Raw genomic sequence first — 22962 nt, forward strand, 5'->3', positions numbered from 1 at the left:
AGCAAGAAAAGGAAGTTTCATCATATCTGAGAATGAATTTGTTAAATGTACCAAACATCAGCAGAAATTCATGAAAAATGCCTCAAAAATGAAAAAGCAGTTGAGGAAGCTATTAATGATAAATTCACAAAACTGAGCAATGACTAAAATTTTGGACTGCAAGCTACTAGCACATTTCACAACTTTTAATATGAATTTTAGTTTTAAGTCTTCAAAAAGAGCATTCAGAATAATTCAGAATCTTTTTTTCTGTCTTCAGTACAAATATATTTGCAACCCTCCTTGTGTATATTCACAGAAATTTTTTGAGCCCAGAGCCTCAGCTGATATAAATTAATATAGCTAAACTGAAGTCAATGAAGTTCTGCTGATTTACACTACATGAGGATTTTTGTGATCTGGTTTCTTATATACTAAATATACACAATGAATCAATTTCTGCTAAATGTTACCTCAGAGGTTAAACAGGTATCATCAAAGGACACTTTTGTAGAGGACGTATAGGTATTGGTGACAGTAATGTCGTCTAGTTCCGTGCTGAAGTGATCAGATTCCTTGATGACACTGTAGTTTAGTGCAACATTGTAATTGGTGGGTTTCTCTGACTGCTTCTTCTGGCAGTTGCAGAGTTTCTTGAAGGATGCTCGGAATTTCTGGGACATGAGGTTGTAAATCACGGGGTTAATGGCACTATTTAGATAAATGCAGATTCTGCAAAATAACAGGAACCAATTTTCCTGGAAAGGAGTGGCGAGAAAGGAGTTTACAACAACCAGTGTCCTATAGGGCATCCATAAAAATGCAAACAGGATCACGACGACAGCCAGCATCTTGGTAACCTACGGAAAACACAAATATACCCAGTGAAACAGTAGAAAGTCAGTACTTGGTGCTTTGTAGGGATGTGGTGGGCCCATCCTAAAACTCTGCATGTGAAAAACTCTGAATTTTGTGATATTCTGCTCTATGTCCAGTTCTCAGTTATTTTTGCAGCTGATCTGTATTTCTTACCATTATAATGGACTGACCCAAATTTTGGATCCAAATGCCCTGGAACTTTCATAAAACATGGATAATTCCATACGTCTAGCATCCATGTGATCCAATTAATATCCAGTAATCCCCATTGAACATATTATTTTGGGCCTGAGTCTTTGCAACTACAGTAATTGTTCACTTGATACTGTAGTTATGCTCCTGAAAAATGCACTTTCAGTGAAACAATATTAATGAATCCAATTTCTCGTTAGGAATTAATGTAAGTAAGGAATTATTTTCCACCATGTACACATAGTCAACATGTACATATAGATTATCTGTTTTAAACAATTTAGTACTGTGCGCAGCAGTGACGACTGTGAAGCTTGGTTAAGGTGGTGGCGGCGGAGAGTGGAATATTTCCCAGGGAATGTCTTGCTATTAAATGATGAAGTTGCTACTAAATGATGGGCAGCACGTGGCTGAGCCCTCAAGGGTTAACATGTGGCTGCCTCACACTGCCTCACACCGTAGAGGCAGCCCGGATGAGGCAGGAGGGAAGAAACACAATAGACGCATAGTGGTGGATGCAAACACTTCCCTGCAGAAACGGAACATGATGATGAACTCACACTATCCCGCTGGAGTGCACCTCTCGCTCCTCCAGGCAGTGCATGCACAGCTGAACAGTACCACAGGGGCCGTGTGTATGAGAGACAGAGGTGCTCACACTGAGAGAGAGACAGACAGACGCACACGCTGTGCGTATGTGACGGGTTGAGAGAGACAGAGCTGAGGGTTGCCCTTTTAAGTATGCTGGCATCGCTTCAAGTACACTGCCCTTGTAAACAGACAAGAATCCAGACATGAGGCTGTAGCTGTGATATCCTGCTTTGGTGAGATGGGGTACAGAGTAGAGGACCTGATAAAGGGATCGGGGTGTCCTGACATCATCACCCCTTCCCACCACTCCTCCCACAGCAAGCAGGAGGCTCCTGGGAGCAGCTCCAGGGCAGAGAGCAGTGGTAGGAAGGGCAGCTGGACTTACTGGGAACTTGGGGGAACCAAAGGGAGGGGGCAGCCAGGCCCTCCCCACCGGTTCTGAACCCCATAAAGACAGGCTGCTTTTCCAGAAAATCCTGGTAGTAGCAAGAAAAGCAGATGCCTAAGTGCTGTTGGAATGGGCTCTAATCAATGTACAATGTAACAACACAACTTGCAATTCCATGAAATCATAGAGTTCAGGATTCTAAGAAATGGTCAGAGGGAGAGCAACAAAAGAGAGATAATGGATTTCAGGAAGGGGGATATTGGTAAACTCAGAGAGCTGGTATATAAGGCCCCATGGGTAGCAAGACTAACAGGAAAAACAACTGAAGAGAGTCGGCAGTTTTTCAAAGAGATGGTATTAAGGGTCCAAAGGCAAGCTATACCAATACATAGGAAGGATGAAAAATCTGGTAAAAGACCACCTTGGCTTAGCTAGGAGATCTTGCATATTCTCAAAATCAAAAAGAAGTCATATAAAAAGTAGAAAATAGGAGAAATTACAAAGGATGTACATAAGCAACCAATATGTGTATGCAGGGACAAGATTAGAAAGGCAAAGGCACAAAACGAGATCAGACTAGCTAAAGATGTAAAAGGGAACAAGAAGACATTATATAAATATATTAAAAGCAAGAGGAAGACCAAGGACAGGATAGGTTCACTGCTCAGTGAGGAGGGAGAAACAATATCAGGAAACTTGGAAATGTCAGAGGTTCTTAATGATTTTTGTTTTGGTTTTCACCATGAAGTCTGATGGAGTAATGCCTGACATGATGAATGCTAGTGGGAAGGTTTAGAGGATAAAGTTAAAAAAGATCATGCTAAAAATTACTTAGAAAAATTAGATGTCTGGAAGTCACCAGGGCCTGATGAAATGCAATCTAGAATACTCAAAGAGCTGATAGAGGAGGTATCGGAACATTTAGCTATCATCTTTGAAAAGTCCTGGAAGTCAGGAGAGATTCCAAAAGACTGGAAAAGGTAGATATGGTGCCCATCAGTAAAAAGGGAAAAAAGAACAACCCAGGAAACTACAGACCAGTCAGTTTAACTTCTGTGCTGGGAAAGATAATGAAGCAAGTAATTAAGGAATTCCTCTGCAAACATCTGGAAGAAAATAAGGTAATAGGTAATAGAACAGATCATGAGAAGAACAAATCATGCCGGACCAATCTGATAGCTTTCTTTGATAGGATAACAAATTTTGTGGATAAGGGAGAGGCAGTGGATGTGGTATACCCAGACTTTAGTCAGGCATTCAACACGGTCTTGCATGATCTTCTTATCAATAAACCATGCAAATACAAATTAGATGGGGCTACTATAAGGTGGGCACATAATTGGCAGGATAACCATTCTCAGAGAGTAGTTATTAATGATTTTCAGTCATGCTGGAAGGGCATAACAAGTTGAATTCCACAGGGGTTCTGTTTTGGGACTGGTTCTTGTCAATGTCTTCATCAATGATTTAGATATTGGCATAGAGAAAATGCTTAGTAAGTTTGCAGATGATAACAAGCTGGGAGGGGTTGCAACTGTTTGGAGAGTAGCATCACAATTCAAAATAATCTGGAGAAATGGTCTGACATAAACAGGATGGTGTTTAATAAGGACAAATGCAAAGTACTCCACTTAAGAAGGAACAATCAGCTTCATATGCACAAAATGGGAAGCGACTGTCTTGGAAGGAGTACTGTGGAAAGGGATTTAGAGGGTCATAGTGGACCACAAGCTAAATGTGAGTCAACCGTGTGATGCTGTTGCAAAAAAACAAAACAAAACGAAAAAAAAACAAACAAACATATTTCTGGGATGCATTAACAGGAGTGTTGAGAGTAAAACATGAGAGCCGCGGCTACACTAGCCGGCTATTTTGAAGTAGCCGTGCCAACTTCGAAATAGCACCCACCGCGTCTACATGCGGTGAGCGCTATTTCGAAGTTGAAATCAACGTAAGACGTCGAGACGTCGAAGTCACTATCCTCATGAGGAGATGGGAATAGCGCCCTACTTCGACGTTGAACGTCGAAGTAGGGTATGTGTAGACGATCCGTGTCCCGCAACATCGAAATAGCGGGGTCCTCCATGGTGGCCATCAGCTGAGGGGTTGAGAGATGCTCTCTCCAGCCCCTGAGCTCTATGGTCGCCGTGTGCACCAGCCCCTTAAAGCTCCTTGCCCCCTTATTTCCTGTGCAGGAAGCTGAGAGCTCATGCAGGCAGCAGCACTGCCATGTGCCCAGACTGCACGTCCCTCCGCAGCCTTAAGCCAGCACCCTGAACCCCATGGCAGCCAGCCAGCCCCCCAAGCGCCCACAGGGCACCCCCCCACAAGGGGACCCAGGGCTCCCAGCCTGCCAGCCAGTGGGGGAAGAGGCAGTAGGGCCACTCCTGGATGGAGGCCGAGATCCAGGACCTGCTGGGGCTCTGGGGTGAGGAGGAGGTGCTCCAGGTAATGGGGAGCAAGAGGCGCAATGCGGATGCGTTTGCTTGGCTGGCCAAGGGCCTGGCTGCCCGGGGTCACCCTGCCTGCACTCCTGACCATGTCAGGAGTAATGTGAAGGAGCCATGGCAGGGTTACACCTGGGCCCGGGACACGACCAGCTGATCTGGGGCCGTCCCCGCCGCTTGCCCCTTTTACAGGGAGCTCAGGAAAATCCTGGGCCCCCAGTACACCTCCTGCCCCCTGGCCACCCTTGACACATTGGCTGACGAGCCCCAGCAGGCCCCAGAGATGGAGTCCACCCCGGAGGCCAGCCCTGCACCCCAGGGCCCCCGCCAGGATCCCACCTCTGGGACACCGGAGGAGGCAGAGGAGGGGGCCTTCAGCGACAGGGGGCTCCAGATCTCCCTCCCGTCCCGCAGCTCCAGCAGGGTGTCCGCCCGATGGCTGTCCCCCGACCATGGGAGCGGAGCGTCAGGTATGTACCCCCCTGGTGCACACGCCCGGGGTTAAGGGGCGGGGACAAGAGACATGACCAGGGTCCTCCACACACCCAGATGACCATGGCCCCGAGGACAGCAGTGGCATGTCCCTCAGAAGAGTCCATCAGCCCCTGCCCACCAGCAGGACAGCCCCATTCCCCATCCCTGGGGATTGGGGGGGAGTGGAACCTAGGGTCCCTCGGGGGGTGGGTTGGACACCCATCATTATCATCATCAGCAGCATCTCTGGGGGACGGGGATGGGGAACCAGCAGCAGAGGGGTGGGGGGACAAAGGCCACGGTTCAGGGGCCAGACTAACGGCTGTCTCCACTCTTCTTCCCCGCTCTGTTTCGCAGCTGCACCATTGGAAGGCCCAGAGAGCACCGGCGCGCCGTCTGTGGTCCCGGAGAGCCCACCGGGGCCATCCCACCAGGCCAGCCCCTCAGCGGAGCACAGACCAGCCCCAGGATGAGCCCAACAGCGGCGAGGCCATCTGCGGGCATCCACGGACCCCCAGCTGCTCGCCACCCTCCGGCGTCAGCTGGAGGTGTCTGAGCGGTGCCTGCAGGTGGAGAAGCGGTGGCTCCACCTCCAGGACCGCGTGCTGGCCTTGCACCAGGAGGCTTGGGGGGCCTTCATGCGCACGTTCGATGCCATTGCATGGCACCTGCCCCCCCCTGCCACTCCACCTGCCACTCCGCCTGCCGTCCCTCCACCATTGGCCGTCCTGGGGCCTGCCACTGAGGGGGACCATGGGCCTCCGGACACCTCCCGGCCGTATCTGCAGGTTCTCCCGGCCCCCATGCAGCCTTGACCGGACCCCCGGCCGAGACGTGGGTCAAGTCCCCCAACACCAGGCGCAGGACAATAGGGGTGCGTGGCCGAGGACGTTGCCTCCCAAGGCCCCCTCCTTTGGACTCATTCTCCCCATGTTTGTGTAAATAGTTTTTGTTCTACCCCTGTTTTGTACCTGCCCCCCACATGTACATAGTTCCCCCCTTCTTCTTCTGTTTTCATATTAATAACACAAAGGGTTGCAGGGTTTTGTTTAAAAAAATTCCATTTTTTTATTGTACGGAGGTGTGTGGGGGGTGTGTGTGCTCTGGGGTTCTATGTGGTGTGGGCGTGGGGGCAGGGAGTGTTGTGGAGGATGTGGGGGTGCAGTGGGTGGCTCACCTGCAGCTGGCCCTGCCAGCGTTCACCCTGCAGCCTGGTCAAAATGGGCCCACAGGGCTTCCCGGACCCGGATCCCCTCAGGGTCGACCTGGCGACTGGGGGCAGTGGGTGGCTGGTCGTCGGCCCTGCCAGGCTCCACAGCCCAGCCCTGGAAGAAGGCCTCTCCCTTGCTCTCCACCAGGTTGTGGAGTGTGCTGCACGCGCCCACAACCTGGGGGATGTTGGTGAGGCCTGCATCCAGGCGGGTGAGGAGACACCTCCAGCGCCCTTTGAGGTGGCCGAAAGTGCACTCGACCACCTGGCACGCATGGTCCAAACGCGTGTTGAACTGCTCCTTGCTGGCTGTGATGTGGCCTGTGTAAGGGTGCATGAGCCAGGCCCAGAGGGGGTACGCCGCATCTGCAACTACGCAGAGGGGCATGGTGGTGTCCTCCACAGGGATCTCCCGCTGGGGTATGTAGGTCCCCGCCTCCAGCCGGCAGCACAGGCCCGAATTTCTGAACACCTGGGCGTCGTGGGTGCTGCTAGGCCAGCCAACATAAATGTCCAAGAGGCGGCCCCGGCTGTCCACCAAGGCCTGGAGGACCACAGAGTGGTATCCCTTCCTATTGAGGAAGTGTCCTCTGCTGTGCTCTGGGGCATGGATGGGGATATGGGTCCCATCCAGAGCCCCAAAGCAATTTGGGAAGCCCAGGCTGGCAAACCCCGCAATGGCAGCATCTGGGTCCCCAAGCCGCACAAGCCTGTGGAGGAGCAGGGCATTGATTGCGTGGACGACCTGCAGGGGAAGAACATGAGAGAGCACCGGTGAGGGGTGTGCAGGGTGTGTCTGGCCTTCCCCCCCCGGGCTCCCTTCCTTCCTCCAAGGGCTCCGCCCCCGGGATCCCCCACCCCGTGGGTCCTCTTGCCTCCATGAGGACAGCCCTGATGGTGGCCTTGTCCACGCCGAACTGCTGCCCTATGGATCGGTAGCTGTCTGGAGTGGCCAGCTTCCAGACAGCGATGCCGACCCGTTTCTCCACGGTGAGGGCACGTCGCATGGGGGTGTCCTGGTGCTGTAAGGCAGGGGTGAGCCACTGGCAGAGCTCCAGGAATGTCTGCCAGGTCATTCGGAAGTTCTGGAGCCAGTGGTCATTGTCCCACTCGCCGAGCACCAGCCGCTTCCACCAGTCCGTGCTCGTGGGGTATCTCAACAGCAGGAGGCGTGTGCGGTGGGGGGGTGTGGAGCTGGGAGGGCAGCAAGGTCTGGGGCTGCTTCCTCATCCCCCGAGGACAGCTCATCTTCCTGAAATAAAAGATGGTCAGCTGCCTCCTGCATGGCACTGAGCAGGGCAACCACTGCTCCTCCAGGGGCGGATGTGTGGGCCTCTGGCTGCTGCTGCTGCTGCTGCTGGGGGTCCATGCTGCTTCCACAGGGTGTGCGTGCCTGTGGCTCTGCAGACCACGTGCTGTGCAGGCTGTGTGTGTCTGGGAGGGGCCCTTTAAGGAAATGGCTTGCTGTTGCCCTGGAAGTGTTAGTCTGCCCTGTGACCCTGTCTGCAGCTGTTCCTGGCACCCTTATTTCGATTTGGGCTGCTTTGGTGTGTAGACGCTCCCCTGCAGCGCCTACTTCGATGTAGTGCTGTCCAACGTCAACGTTGAACGGTGACGGCACCAGCCCTGGAGGATGTGTAGACGCTATTCATCGAAATAGTTTATTTCGAAATAAGCTATTTCGATGTAGCATCCCAGTGTAGACATAGCTGGGAAGTCATTCTTCTGCTCTATTCAATGCTCATTAGGCCCCAGTTGGAGTACTGTGTCTAGTTCTGGGCAACACATTTCAAGAAAGACATGGAGAAATTGGAGAAGGTCCAGAGAAGAGCAACAAAAATGATTACAGGTCTATAGAACATGAGCTATGAGGGAAAACTGAAAGAACTGGGCTTGTTTAGTCTAGAAAAAAGAAGACTTAGGGGGAAATGATAGCTGTTTTCAAGTACCTAAGAGAGGGTTACAAGGAGGAGGGAGAAAACTTGTTCTCCTTGGCCTCTGAGGATATAGGGTAAGGAGCAATGTGCTTAAACTGCAGCAAGGAAGGTTTAGGGTGGACATGAGGAAAAACTTCCTCTTCGAGTGGTTAACACTGGAATAAATTGCTTAGGGAAGTTGTGGAATCTCCGTCACTGAAGATACTTAAGAGCAGGTTAGACAAACATCTATCAGAGATGGTCTAGACAGTGCTTGGTCCTGCCATGAGGGCAGGGGACTGGACTTGATGACCTCTTGAGGTCCCTTGCAGTCTAGCATTCTGTGATTCTATGAAAAATTTCTCACAGCAACATTAACCGGGATGTTAAGGGAGGAGTTACTGTACCACAGTTAGAAACCAGTGTCTACTCCCTTGGAAAGAAGGGTGGTCTCACCCTCTCCTCAATGCTATGGAACAGCTAGCACTGACTTTGACATATTGCAGCTGAGGGTAAGTCTACACTACGAGATAAAATCAATTTATTAAAATGGATTTCTTAACACTGGGTTTTATCCATTTAATTTTTAGCAGCTTCATCTTCCCACATAGGCCCCACAAAATTGTCTTACTGCTGCCACACACAAGTCGCTTAAATCGAGTGCTGCTGCAGTGTAGTGTGGGAACCTGTCCCACAGGTCCCTGAGCCCCATAGCATTCTGGCCCCACAAGTAGATGTGGGTGTATGACACCATCTTTCCACATTTCATTCCCCTCTTTTCCCTGCCATGTTAAGTATGTTTAAGAAGACACAGGTGCTACACTGAAACAACATGCTCAGGCTTTATTTTGGGCTTGGATATTGATTTATACCTCCTGGGAAAGAGGACTTCTACGTAGACACAGGTGCTATGCTGAAACTCGAATGAATCATAAGTAATGGCCCTGGGTGGCTAAGACAGTAGACTTTTGACAGCCAAGAAAACCGTGACCACCCATGGAGGCCCTCTGGGGAACTTTTATCTGGATTTAGGCCTCCTACCAAAGAAGCCCCTTATATCTAAGTAGACATGGTTGCTACACTCAGACTCAAATTATTCATCAGACTAAAAGATCTTGAACTACAGCTGGGTTTGCACCTGGAAAAGAACACCCTTAGGACAAGAATATTCCCCACTGCAAGCCTTACTTTGACAATTGTGGTAACTGTATAGATAATACATTGCCTTCATTGAAACATGTATGGCTCAGGACAGCTAAAAGAGCCCTGGCTCCCGCCAGCCCCTGAAAATTGTTACTGCCAAGGGAGAAGTCCCCTGGTTGGCTAGAAGAACCCCTGCTAAAGCCAGCCCCAATAAATCATGACTACTGAGGGAGATGTCCCCCGGGTGGCTAGAAGACCCCCAGCTACAGCCAGCCCCCAAAAATCATGACCACCGAGGGAGACGTCTCCTGGTCAGCTAAAAGAACCCCTGTTTAAGCTGGCCCTGAATATTGTGACCCTCACAGCATGCAATCCGCCTGGCACCTTGCGCAGCACATCCTTTTATTGGTTCGGCGTCAAGCCACATCATATGGCTGAAGAAGTGAGTTATATGCATCTGAAGAAGTGAGTTAACTCACGAAAGCTCATGCTCTAAACTTCTCTGTTAGTCTATAAGGTGCCACGGGACCCTTCGTTGCTGCTACAGATCCAGACTAACATGGCTACCCCTCTGATACTGATCATATGGCTGGGCGCAGGAATGTTCCAGACTGTATGGTGCCTCCGGGGGGAGGGAAGGAAGGTATGTAGCGGTCAGGACAATATGTAAATGGCTGATAAGAAGTTCCTTATACTACCAGACAAGCATGACCCCCCACCCACAGCATAGCCGACACATGGTATGGGGGACAGTGGCTGGCACCAGGCAGTGCAGAAAAAAAGGCAGCTAGCAGGGGTATAGACAGAAACACAGATTGCACAGCTGCGCTTCTAGCAAAGAAAAAGAAAAAAGATTTTTCAGCCTCTCATGACCCTATAGCCATGGGCTTGCAGGTGCCAAATTGTAACGGTTCTCCTGTTGCCTAATTCCTCTGCAGTTGAGAGCAGTGGAGATGTAAGAGGCCGAAGTGGAGAACTGTGGGGCATTGTGGGGCACATACGGGACATCTGTGGAGGCTAAGAAATTCGATTTAAAGACAGGCCGCATCCTCGCTCCCCTTCATTCCGAATTTTAAATTCAAATTGAATGTTACACCCGTCAGGTGACTACGATTTTAAGATTTCAATACCATATTGATTTTAGTGGTCCATAAATTGAGCTAATGAAATTTACAGCGAGGACAGGCACTTGGAAAAAGCCAGCTAACTGTCTTAAGATCGATTTTATCTCATAGTGTAGACGCAGCCTGAAAGCAACCTACCTACTTTAATAACTACTGTCACATGCTAGCAGGCCATCACATTTAATACAAAGAAGTTTGATCTACATTTGGTTTCTAATCAAAAAGAAACGCAGACATAACACCTGATGTAAGGACTGATATATTATCATTAAACTCTTAATTACAGCCTAAAACTTGCCAAAGAAGCTGTGGGTTACCCTTTGAACCTTATAAGCTTAGAAGAATCTCCCTAATTTCACTTAAACAGACTAAGTGGGTGCAGAGCCATCCTTAGGCACATGCAGAATACATAGCTGCTGATGGCTAGGGCCACTGCTGTGGGATGGGACTGCAAGGCGCAGACAGTGCTGGCTCTGGTGGTCAGCCCCATCTTCTCCACCCCCAGGGTGCGTTCCCCACTCCACCTCTTTGGGTATAGGAGTAGGGCCTTGTTTCTGGGAGCCAGGGACCTTTACAGGGCCAGGAGTTGGAGTGGGGTTGCAGCAAGCCCAAGTTCCTGTACCTGTGCCTCCATGCACTGCCCCTGCCCTCACAGCCCTGAGTGCTCCTCAGGGACCTCCTCCATTCCATCCTGCCCCCCCGTAGGGCACCATAAGCTGTAAGAACAACAAGACGTGCTGTGGCACCTTATAAGGTGCCACAGGACTTCTTGTTGTTCTTGAAGATACAGACTAACATGGCTACCTCTCTGATATAAGCCAAAAGGATGGCCTTGGGTGGGTGAGGTAATATTGTTTATAGGACCAGCTTTAGCTGGTGACAGAGAGAAGCTTCTGAGCTTACAAAGATTTCTTCAGGCCTGTGACTGATACTCACAGGATATGTCTATGCTGCAATCAAGCACTCATGCAAACACAGCATCATACTTAGCTGGTGGTCCACAATGCCCCCTAAATCCCTTCCTACAGTACTCAATCCTAAGGAGTCACTGCCAGTTTTGTATGTGTGAAACTGATTGTTCCTCCCCAAGTGGAGTATTTAGCGTGGGGCCTACCTGCTATGAATGTATCTAATGCGTTTTTGAACTCCCTTATAGCCCATCCCCGGAGGAAACGTGCACAACACCTTCAAAAAGGAGCCTGGGAATTTAAATTTGTAACTTTTCTAGATACTACAAAGAAAGTGTTGTGAACAAGACACAAGAAGGAATTTTTCCACTCTACCCAGTGCTGGTTAGGCCTGAATTGGAATATTCTATCTAGTTCTGGGCACCACATTTGAGGAAATTGTGGAGAATTTTGAGAGGGTCCAGAGAAAACCAACTAAATGATTAAAGGTCTAGAAAATATGACCTATGAGAGAAGATTAAAAGAACTGAGTTTGTTTAGTCTGGAAAAGAGAAGGCTGAGAGGGGACATGATAGCAGCTTTCAAGTACCTAAAAGGATATTGTTAGGAGGCAGGAGAAAAAATATTCTCCATAGTTTCTGATGGTATGACAAGAAGCAATGGGCTTAAACTGCTGCAAGGGAGAATTAAGTTGGACATTAGGAAAAATTTCCTGTCAGGGTGGTTAAGTACTGAATAAATTGCCTAGAATCTCCATTGTAGAATCTCCATTACTGAAAATATTTAAGAACTGGTTGGATAAATATCTAACTGGGATGATATAGATAGTGGTTGGTCTTGCCCTGAGGTCATGGGGCTGGGCTTGATGACCTCCTGAGGTCCCTTCCAGTTCTAGCATTCTATGAGGCTGTGCTTTGGGACCTGGGAGGGCTCAGCCTGAGCCCAAATGTGTATACTGCAATTTTATATCACCACAGCTGAAGTGCCACAAGCCCAAGTCAGCTGATATGGCCCAGCAAAGGGAGTTTTGTTGAAGTGCAGACATGAAACGGGCAGTTAACAACTCACAGTTGTGGAACAAAAGAAGGTTAGTTAATTACAGATTGTTGTAAGGAGCCATAAATCCAGTGCCATTTCTGAGTCCCTTATTTACCTCCCAAAGTCATGATCACTAAACTGTCATTTTCCAAAGAGTCCAAATAAATAAAATCACCCTGATCCCTAGAGGTGGTGCCCCCCAGTCAAGGTAAATACACATTGGCAGGGCAATGCAGGAGGAGTGCCCATATTTAACTGTCTGTTGTTTTCTGAGTCTGGGACTTGTAGAATCTAGCAAAGTTGCAGATTTAAATTCCCAAGCTTCCCTTTTGAAGGTGTTGGGCAGGTTTCCTCTGAGGATAGACTATAATGAAGTTCAAAAGAGAGCTAGATAAATTCATGGAGCATAGGCCCATCAATGGCTATTAGCTAGGATGGGCAAGGAGCCTCCATTTTTCAGAAGTGGTGAATGAGTAATGGCAGGGAATGGATCACTTGAGGATTACCTGTTTTGTCCATTCCCTTCAGTACACCTAGCACTGGCCACTGTCAGAAGACAGGCTATTGGGTTGGACGGATCTTTGGTCTGATCCAGTGTGGCCATTCTTATGAGGACAGGGAGGTCAGTGGCTGTTATGAGTGGCTTGTTGAAAGTGTTCACCCACAGGTAATACAGCGTTTTTGTGATTTGTGATTTTATCACTTAATGTTTGCTTTAAACCAAACGAATGAGAAGCTTTCCCTTGACAGATCCCAAAAAGGTGAAGTAAAGCCAATAAAACATAAAAGTGAAAAATGAGGACAGTAAAAACAAAATAGTAAGTTCTCCAGGAGTCCCACTATTCCGAATGCAGCCAATACACTAACAGTCTTTTATTGTTGCAATAGTTAGGGCCTTTCATGCTGTAATCCCAAGCTATGCATTTAAGAGGTCCTAGAAACCTTTTAGTAGCCAAGATGAATCTTTAGGTGATGATGAGTTAATATACTGGAAACACAGAGGCAAAAGGGCCTGGGCTCCTGCTGCCACCACAGCTACAGTAGCAGCAATGGTGAAAAAGAGCTCTGGGCCCCTTTGAATCTCTGCCCCAGTGCAATCACCCCCTTTACATACCGCCACCCCTATTGGTGGGTCTGGATGCCATTAGGCTTTACACTCTTTCTCATGATAATTGTGTAAATAAGACAATGGTACTACAGCTCGTCCGACTATACAAGACATTGACAGTATTTAATTTCATTTCCTCTAAGGTAGTGATGTAGGCATGTGCAAATATGAATTTTAATGCCTCTGGTAGAGGACTGAATGTAACTCTCCTATGAACAATAATACTGCATTTTTAGTTGTTTTGGGTTTGTGTCTTTGTTTAGAGCTGCAGGACATGTACCTTCCTTGCTTCTTGTATTCAGATTTTCATTATGTAAAGAATATGCAGTCTTGTTGCCTGAGATCTGTTTTCTCATATTGTGTTTTTTTACTTATGGGTGTTGGCAATAGCCTAGCCAATTCAGAATCTTATTACTTAACTTCTACAGTTCTTCATTTGGCCCTCTCTGGTCACAGGCTTACAGCGTTGCTGCAAAATAGTCTTGGCTGTCTAAGACAGACTCTTATTAGACAGAAGGAAAAAGAAATGAGATAGGAGAGAGAAGAAATAAATAAGGAAAGAAAATAAACACATTGGAGGAGAGCAAGGCAAAGTCTCCATCCCACTTGGTGATGTCATTTGGCTCCATCTTTCTGGCCTGTGTGGTCATGACATGTCTCAGGATTAGGAGGAAGATTCAAGGTCCCACATGATGGTGGGGGTGGAAGCCTTGAGGGTGAAGCGTGCTCCAGTACCTAATTTTTTCCCAAAAGGATCTTTTTAAGGACTTCACGAAGGAGTGATGGGTAGAATTCTCACCTTATTTCATCCACCATTTAAGCCTAATATCCAACACTCCAATGCTTATTCACTCATTTTCAGTCTTAAGCTGTTCTTGGTTACCTGCTATGATTTTAACATCGTCCTTGAACATTATCAGTTGGCTTTTTTGTTTGGACTATTCTGTCTATCTCCCTTTTGTACATTTTTCTGTCAACATTTGCAAGTTCTTAGAATGTTGCAATAACTTATAACATCAGTGTTTGTTATAATGGGGTATTGCGACATATTATGAACATATGATCACTTTTTCATAGAATCACAGAATCACAGAACACTAGAACTGGAAGGGATCTTGAGAGGTCGTTGAGTCCAGTCCCCTGCCCTCACAGCAGAACCAAGCACCATCTAGATCATCCCCGATAGATGTCTAGCTAACCTGCTGTTAAATATCTCCATTGATGGAGATTCTACAACCTCCCTAGGCAATTTATTCCAGTGTTTAACCACCCTGACAGTTAGGAAGTTTTTCCTAATGTCCAACCTGAACTTCGCTTTCTGCAGTTTAAGCCCATTGCTCCTTACCCTATATCCTCAGAGGCCAAGGAGAACAAGTTTTCTCCCTCCTCCTCACAGCCTTCTTTGAGGTACTTGAAAACCACTATCATGTCCCCTCTTAGTCTTCTCTTTTCTAAACTAAACAAGCCCAGTTCTTTCAGTCTTCCCTCATAGCTTATGTTCTCTAGACCTTTAATCATTCCTTTTGCTCTTCTCAGGACCTTCTCCAATTTCTCCACATCTTTCTTGAAATGTGGTGCCCAGAACTGGACACAATACTTCAACTGAGGACAATTTTTACAGTTGAATTCACAATTATGGCAAAAGTATAGGCCTAAGTATGACAATAGGTCACAGAATTTTCTGAATTAATTCCAATTTCAGGCCAAATAGCTATGGCTGAACTAGAGAATGTCTTTTAGGGAAAAATCTAGCATTAACTTAAAAATGTACAGTGATGGAGACCATACCACAGTCTTCAATAAATTGTCCCATTGGTTAATTACCTTTGCTGTTAAAAATCTGCACCTTATTTTTAGTCTGAATATTCCCATCTTCACCTTCCTGTCATTCGATCTTACCTTTGTGGGACCGAGGAGCCCTCTATTATCAAATATCCATTCCCTGTAGTTTTACATTCTAATCAAATGTCCCTTAATCATCTCTTTATTAATCTAGATAGACTGAGCATCTTGAATCTGTCTTTCATTGTTGTCGTGCCTCGTCTCTGAACTCTTGCCGATTTATCAATATCCTTCTGAAATTGTGGACACAGTGTTTCAGCAGTGGTGGTACCAGTGCCAAATATTAAGTTAATATATCAAAACAAAAAGCAATCAAGTAGCACTTTAAAGAAGAGCAAAATAATTTATTAGGTGAGCTTTCATGGGACAGACCCACTTCTGAAGATGCCTGATAGCGCTGGGTCCCCTTGGGGGGTGCCCTAGGGGTGCTCAGGGGGCTGGCTGGCTGCCGTGGGTAGTGGGTGAGCAGAGCAAGGCCTCTGGAGGGCGTGCAGGGTGAGCACATGTAGGTGCTGCTGCCTACACACTCTCAGCTTCCTGCCATAGGATATCTGGGTCTGTGGTGCTTTAGGGGCTGCTGTGTGTGGTGACCACAGAGCCCCTCTGGGGCTGGACAGCACATCTCAACTCCTCAGCTGATTGCCACCATGGAGGACCCCCGCTATTTCAAAGTAGTGGGATGCAGATCGTCTACACATGCCCTACTTTGACGTTGAATGTTGAAGTAGGGCACTGTTCCCATCTTCTGATGGGGATAGAGATTTCAACATCTTGCTGCCTAACAACAATTTCAACTGTGATGTAGCGCACGGCATTGTAGACGTGACATGCGCTATTTTGAAGTTGGGCCAGCAACTTCGAAATAGTCGGCTAGTGTAGATGCAGCTCATATACCAAAATGTCTTCAAAGATCCATCTTCGATCTTCTGGGCTATCTCATATTTGTAGTCGTTGCACTGATCAAGGAAACAATAGAACCTTAAAATACTCCCAGAGGACTGACATTTCTTCGTATTTGCCATTAGTTGTTCTGTCTCAAACTTGTGATTAAAATAGGGTGCAGCAATAGAAAAGAAACCAAAAGCTGATGTCTATTTCAGTTCATTTCCTTGAACATGTCTGTCCAGATGATCACACAATAGTGAAATAAATCTCAACCCTGAATTTGAATTACACTCCTCTTCTTTTTTTCTCAGTAAAGGAAATGAAACTTTGAACTGTCTGGTTTCAAAAGGTTTGCTCTGCAGGACAATCACCATCTTTTTAATCTTCTTGATCTTACTCCATGTCACCTTTGTGGCTTTAACTGGATCAACTGGAGTGATCTGGACACTTCTGTTTTCTCACCCACAATGCCATTTAGTTCCGTAATAAGAAGGGGTTGGTTTCTTGCAGCAGTAATGTGTAACACGATCATTCTGTTCCATTTTTCTCCACACAGACTGTGCTTCCGTGCACTTACTGTCTGCATGGCCCTCTTACTTCCAAAGTGATATGACTTCATTCATGGTGACTTGTGCAGTGTGCCTGAAATTAGTCTGTTTACCAGAACTATAGAACATGATATTAACAGTAGTAATTAAAGCCACAGTTTCTGTAGTAATATTGCATTCCATAGTCTTCATAGTGAGACTATGGTATGATTATAGCATACTTATGATGCATTCTGTGCAAGGTAAGTCACGTGAGATGTTGTTGGAAAAGCTATGATTTGTTAAATATGCTTATCCTATTTATATGTAGCTAGCATTTTTGAATCTGAAGTTATGAATATGAACTATGCATCTTGGATGACATCCACTAGACAAGATGATTTCAGTCTAGATAGCTAGTTGGAAAGAGTCTGTTCAGGATAATAAGCCTTCTGGAAAAGAACAGGCCATAGGAGAAGCTTATTGTCCATTTGGTGAGCTTTCCTGAGAATGTTCCAGACAGCCTATAAGTAATGGCTACTATGACGCTACAAGGGCACATGACCATGAGATTCTGTGGTCTATTCAGGGGTGTCTGTATTTTTCCACCACTGATCTGGGAACTGGTTTTGGAACAAAGGGTTCCCACCAAATGCTAAAGCTGTGTAAGGCAGGGAGTGAAATCAGCCGTTGTTCTTCTCTCCTCACATGAGTGGACTCCTGAAGACTTCCGAGGAACAAAAGTGAACTGGGGGAAGTTCTGGAGAGAAGCTAAAGAAAGTTCTAGCGTGTGCATATATACGTGGTGATTCCAAGATGCAAAGCAATTATAGCATGTACCTTAAGAATTTGCAACCTGCTTGTATTTCCAGCCAGGGAGAGAATTTGCTAATTCATATAGTATCTTTCCAGTATTTTAGGCTTAGTTTGCAATTTTGTTTATTTACTGGGTGATGATTTGGTCTATTTGTTATCTCTTATAAACACTTAAGGTCTATTGTTTTGCAATTAATAGACTTATTTTATGTTTTAATCTAAATCAGTAAGCTTGGAGTAAAATGCTTCGGAATCCAACCTCAGGGAGCAGTTGCATTTCCTCTCCACTTTGAGGGCGAGATGGTATAAGTGTGGCTTTATGCTCTAGTGTGGGGAGAGGGGAGAGTCCTAGACTGGGAAGCTAGTGGTTATTTTGGTGCTAACCTCTCTGTTGTTGGTTCGTACACTGGCTGGCCACAGCCTGCATGTAATTGCATCTCGGTATGTCCCTGCTTGTGTGAATGTTAGTGGAAGTGTAAAACCTGGAACAGGTCTGCAGCCAAGGGTAGTGGTATCCTAGTTCCAGATGGTGGCCAGGAGGAATCCCTCACATCCATAATCACTGGAACCTTTCTCCAGGCACTGCCCATGTCTAAGTGTTCTCCTCCCTTATTGCTCACCTAGATGTGAAATGCATTGGGTCAGCTGATGAGCTACACCATTTTTCTTCTGCCAAGTATTACTGAAACCCCAGCTGATATAAATACCACCATCTTCATTAGACACCACAGCTGCGTCTACACGTGCACGCTACTTCGAAGTAGCGGCACCAACTTCGAAATAGCGCCCATCGCGTCTACACGCGTCGGGCGCTATTTTGAAGTTAACTTCGACGTTAGGCGGCGAGACGTCGAAGTCGCTAACCTCATGAGGAGATAGGAATAGCGCCCTACTTCGACGTTCAACGTCGAAGTAGGGACCGTGTAGACGATCCGCGTCCCGCAACGTCGAAATTGCTGGGTCCTCCATGGCGGCCATCAGCTGGGGGGTTGAGAGATGCTCTCTCTCCAGCCCCTGCGGGGCTCTATGGTCACCGTGGGCAGCAGCCCTTAGCCCAGGGCTTCTGGCTGCTGCTGCGGCAGCTGGGGATCTATGCTGCAGCCACAGGGTCTGCAACCAGTTGTCAGCTCTGTGTATCTTGTGTTGTTTAGTGCAAGTGTGTCTGGGAGGGGCCCTTTAAGGGAGCGGCTGGCTGTTGAGTCCGCCCTGTGACCCTGTCTGCAGCTGTGCCTGGCATCCCTATTTCGATGTGTGCTGCTTTGACGTGTAGACGTTCCCTCGCTGCGCCTATTTCGATGTTGGGCTGAACAACGTCGAAGTTGAACATCGACGTTGCCGGCCCTGGAGGACGTGTAGACGTTATTCATCGAAATAGACTATTTCGATGTCGCAACATCGAAATAAGCTATTTCGATGTTGGCTGCACGTGTAGACGTAGCCCACATGAATCTTGCAAAATCTATAAAAATCACTGGGGCTAAGTATATGTTTAAAGTTAAGTATAAACTTAAATTCTTTGCTGGGTCAGCGTTGGAGTGCTCAGAATCTTACAGAGCAGAGGCCAAGTTGTGATTCTGGCCTGAAAAGGGAAAATGGCAAATTTCTACTGCGTTCCGCCACAGGTCTCCTCACTGCAATGAGTGGCATATGTACAGAGCTTAGTGGCTGGCTAAGCACTGGATTAAGAGTAATCAGAGTGCCCATATAGATAAAAGATTGTGAGTGGGATTCTGTTCCTTCATGGAACAGGCAGGACTAGTGTATAGTCTAGAAAGGAAGAGGCAAAGATAAGTGCTTCAGCCAGTTTCTATCTTGGGCTAACTCTCATGCTCAGGGCTAACACTAAGAGAAGGCCGCCTGCTTTTACACACTTTTGGTCATTTTTCCTGCTGCTTGAACTCTGGGGATCAGTTTCTATTCAGTGAAGAGGCTGGGGATGTATTGATATAAATGAGGGCAGAATCTGACCCCGAGAGCTCAATTCTGCCTTCAGTTCTGCACGGGTAACACCCATTGATCTCTGGGAGTTTTCCCTTTGCGTGTCTTAGACTTTAGTTAGATTGTAAATATTTAGGATAGGACTATTCTTTCCTGTATGATTTTGCAGCATTAAGCACATTTTGACTGCTACCATAATATAAATATTATGATATGTATGATATTATGAGAAATATTATAGTGCCACCTTATCATGTCTCATGTCTACATACAGCACTTCTTGCAAACACTAGATTTACTGAAAAAGCAACAATAAACCCAGAAATTTGATAGTCTCAATGAAAAGCCCCTTCTCTTTTCATAAAACAGAAAATAAATGTTGTGTATACTGTCAATTTTCATTTTAATTTTATAACATGGCAAGTGGCATTGTCTCCAATGCTAAATAAAAAGACTATTCAATTTTTGAAAGGCTACTAAGAAATACAAAACACACATTTGCAAGCACATGGCTCTATTCTTCATGCTGATAACCTGAGAATCAGCCAAGGAGAGAAAAATAATGTTAACTAATAGATGGAATAAACTCCACCACTTCTCACCCAAATAACCAATGCCAAAGAGACATGTAAACAACTACAAGCAACAACAAAGGAAGTAACATTTGTATTTCTCTTAACCTTGGATCTCTTGATCTGCACATGTTTACTTCTCTGCTCACCAGCTCACTTAACCTGTAAGATGGACCTAAGTCCCACAGCAGGAAAACCAGCCTCATTAAAGAGCAACATTTTGCACAAAGATCCATGAAAATATGACTCAAAATTCTTAGGTTTATGTGCTTTATCCCACACTACAAAGATGCAGACTTGCTGAGCATTTGAAAAGAGACCACCACTTCAGGCATAATACCCACAGAAATTATGTGACCTGTTGCTGAAACATCCCTTTTAGTCGGGACTGAGACTCAAAAGCATGAGCCTTCTGAAAATAATTTTTTATCAAAGCAGGCTGGGGTGGAGGAATTAGGAACCCACTAATATAAAAAGATAAAGCAGGAGATGGGACTAATCCTGAAAGATCAATGGGATTTTAAGGTGCCCTGCACCTGTCAGGGTTGGGACTTAATATGATAAATGGTACATGATAACCGAGTATTGTACATAATGATTAAGCTGTCTGGTAGAGACATACACCTCTGTGCTGGTTTAGCATATGTACCCATTTATAATAGATATGATCAAATCTCTTAATCCACTTTAAAGCATTGAATACTTTCAAAATATTTAACCCTTTTAAATGATCTGACAGATGGAAATGATAATAGTCATTAGCATTTGTATAATATTTTTCCCCTACATAACTTTACAGAAGTATGTGTTTATCTTTATAACATAGAAGGGGAAACAGACACAAAAAGTAGTAACTTTTCTAGTCACCAGTGACTCATTTACAGAGCAGGTGTTAAAACAGGACACGTGACTTCCAGTTTAGTATTCTAGCCGCAAATCACAAAAATAACTCTGGAATTGCAGCCTGTTTATTTGACTTATTAGCAGGCTGCACCATGGGGAAAAATAGTTTTTTTTCTTAACATTTCAATTTGACACTATGTAGATGGTTTCTTGACATGTCACAGTAAGACACCTTTCAATACTTCTGCCTTCTGTATGAGTAGGCAGTCATTTGTAGAGATGCTGGGATAAACTGAGTTTACTCAATGAAATGCTCTAATCACATGCCTTGATTTTAGGAGCAGAATGCCTTAAACTAAATAAAAGATATAAAGCAAATTTTAAACATTGTTCATGTATTTTAACCAAACTGCTCTACTTTTTCAACTTCCTTAACAAAAGCTTAAGAGAGAACTTGTGTGTGTATGAATATTATATTCAAATGCATTTCCTACCTGCCTTCTAGAAGCAATAGTACTACTGAAAGCCCTGTTAGTCATCTTGGAATTCATGGTCTTGTTTTGGTGAGCTGAGTTGTTTTTCCGTTTCTTAGGGTTTTCTTTTGGATCTGAAGGGATGGGATTCAGAAACAATATTCTGGCGATCAGTCCATAGAGGACAGTAGCCAAGATCATTGGCACAACATAAAATATACCGAAGTCCATCATGTATATAGGGGAGTAATAGCTTCTGGACACCTTGTAGCCACAAGAAACAATAATGGTGTCTTTGTAGACTACTGTGTTGAGATCTAGCAGGAAAAACCAGAGGGTACAGTATATGGAGGTGAAAGCCCAGACAAAAATAATGATCTTTTTGGCTCTTGAAAAAGTACACAGGAATTGGGCTTTGATTGGGTGGCAGATGGCTATATATCTCTCAACAGTGAAGGCAGTGATGGAACAAGAAGAAGCATTGATGCCTAGGTATTGGAGATATGTAATGCAGAGACAGCCTATGTAGCCGTAGACCCAGGACCCATACAGGCTCTCGGTGATGTTGGGAAGTCCTGCAGCTACCAGCACCATGAGATCAGCCACAGCCAGACTCACCAGGTAGCAGTTAGTGGGGGTCCTCATGTGTTTAGTTCTGAGGACCACCAGCACCACCATGATATTGCCAACTATGCCCAGTCCGCAGATGAGGAGGACTAAGAAAATGGTAACCACTTGGTAGTCGATAGAGATGACCTCTTGGCTTGGCAGCAGTCCTGTTTGATTCTGTTCATTGCCCGTGCTGTTCTCCATCTTCACCAGTGTAAATTTGCTTCTGCTGGATGATGCTTTCAGCACATTTTCTCCTTATCTCCCTGCAAAAAAAGTTACACACAGGGGAGAGTGGATGATGCACAGCCCCATGACACAGTCTCTGTAAGGTTACAGTTCCCACACAAATTGCTCTTGCTCCAAAACTCCTGGGCTTTTTTCTTGACAAGTTCAATTACCAGAGGTAGGTTCCCTCCGGATCCTGTTTCACTAGCACAGGTTAAAAAGCTGGTTCTTTGTACTTAGTCTGAGACTCTCATCAGAATGATCGCAACTAGAGATCAGAGCTTTCTCACTCTGCAGAGCAGACTGAGAGAGGGGGAGAGGGAGGGGGAAGACACAGAGTCCTTTCCCTGCACTGACAGAGATCGCCAGCTAGCTGACACTATGCATGAGACTATACTAATCCAATGCTGACACATTTCACCATCACTGCTTTTCTGGGATCAATCACAATGTAAGGTCAGGCAAGAGAAGAATGGGGAAGCAAAGAGGGGAAGGTCACTCAGGCCCATGAGAATTCTTGTCCCCTTCCATTGTGTTGCTGCTCTGCTGTCTGGTGGCTATTGTCAGTGTGTGTGTTTTTCAGCACTATCTAATCAATTTGCAACAAAACATATATTTTTACATTCTGATTTCCGGTATGTCCCTGAAGCAGGTTACACTTACCTTGTGCTGTGCTGGGTTCTCAGAGTACTTGTCTCATCGATATGGATGCAATGAAAACTGTCCCAACTTTTGAAACCTGCAAAAAATCCTGTCTTGTGCATTACTCCACAAACATTTTGCTTCACAAAGGCTTGGTCACTAGTCTGTGCAGTCCTCCACCTCCTAAACG

General features: G+C 46.1%; 1 protein-coding gene across 1 annotated transcript; it reads right to left on the reverse strand.

The window, feature by feature from the left end:
* Nucleotides 1-431: 431 nt before the first annotated feature.
* On the reverse strand, nucleotides 432-22106 carry TRHR (thyrotropin releasing hormone receptor). Its single transcript, XM_074985654.1, has 2 exons — nucleotides 21315-22106; nucleotides 432-839 (listed from the first exon to the last, which is right to left on the reverse strand). The coding sequence occupies exons 1-2, from the start codon at nucleotides 22104-22106 to the stop codon at nucleotides 432-434; spliced, it is 1200 nt and encodes a 399-aa protein (XP_074841755.1).
* Between the last annotated feature and the right edge of the window lie 856 nt (nucleotides 22107-22962).

The sequence above is a fragment of the Carettochelys insculpta genome, chromosome 2 (assembly GCF_033958435.1).
Source record: "Carettochelys insculpta isolate YL-2023 chromosome 2, ASM3395843v1, whole genome shotgun sequence".
Lineage (NCBI taxonomy): Eukaryota > Metazoa > Chordata > Testudines > Carettochelyidae > Carettochelys > Carettochelys insculpta.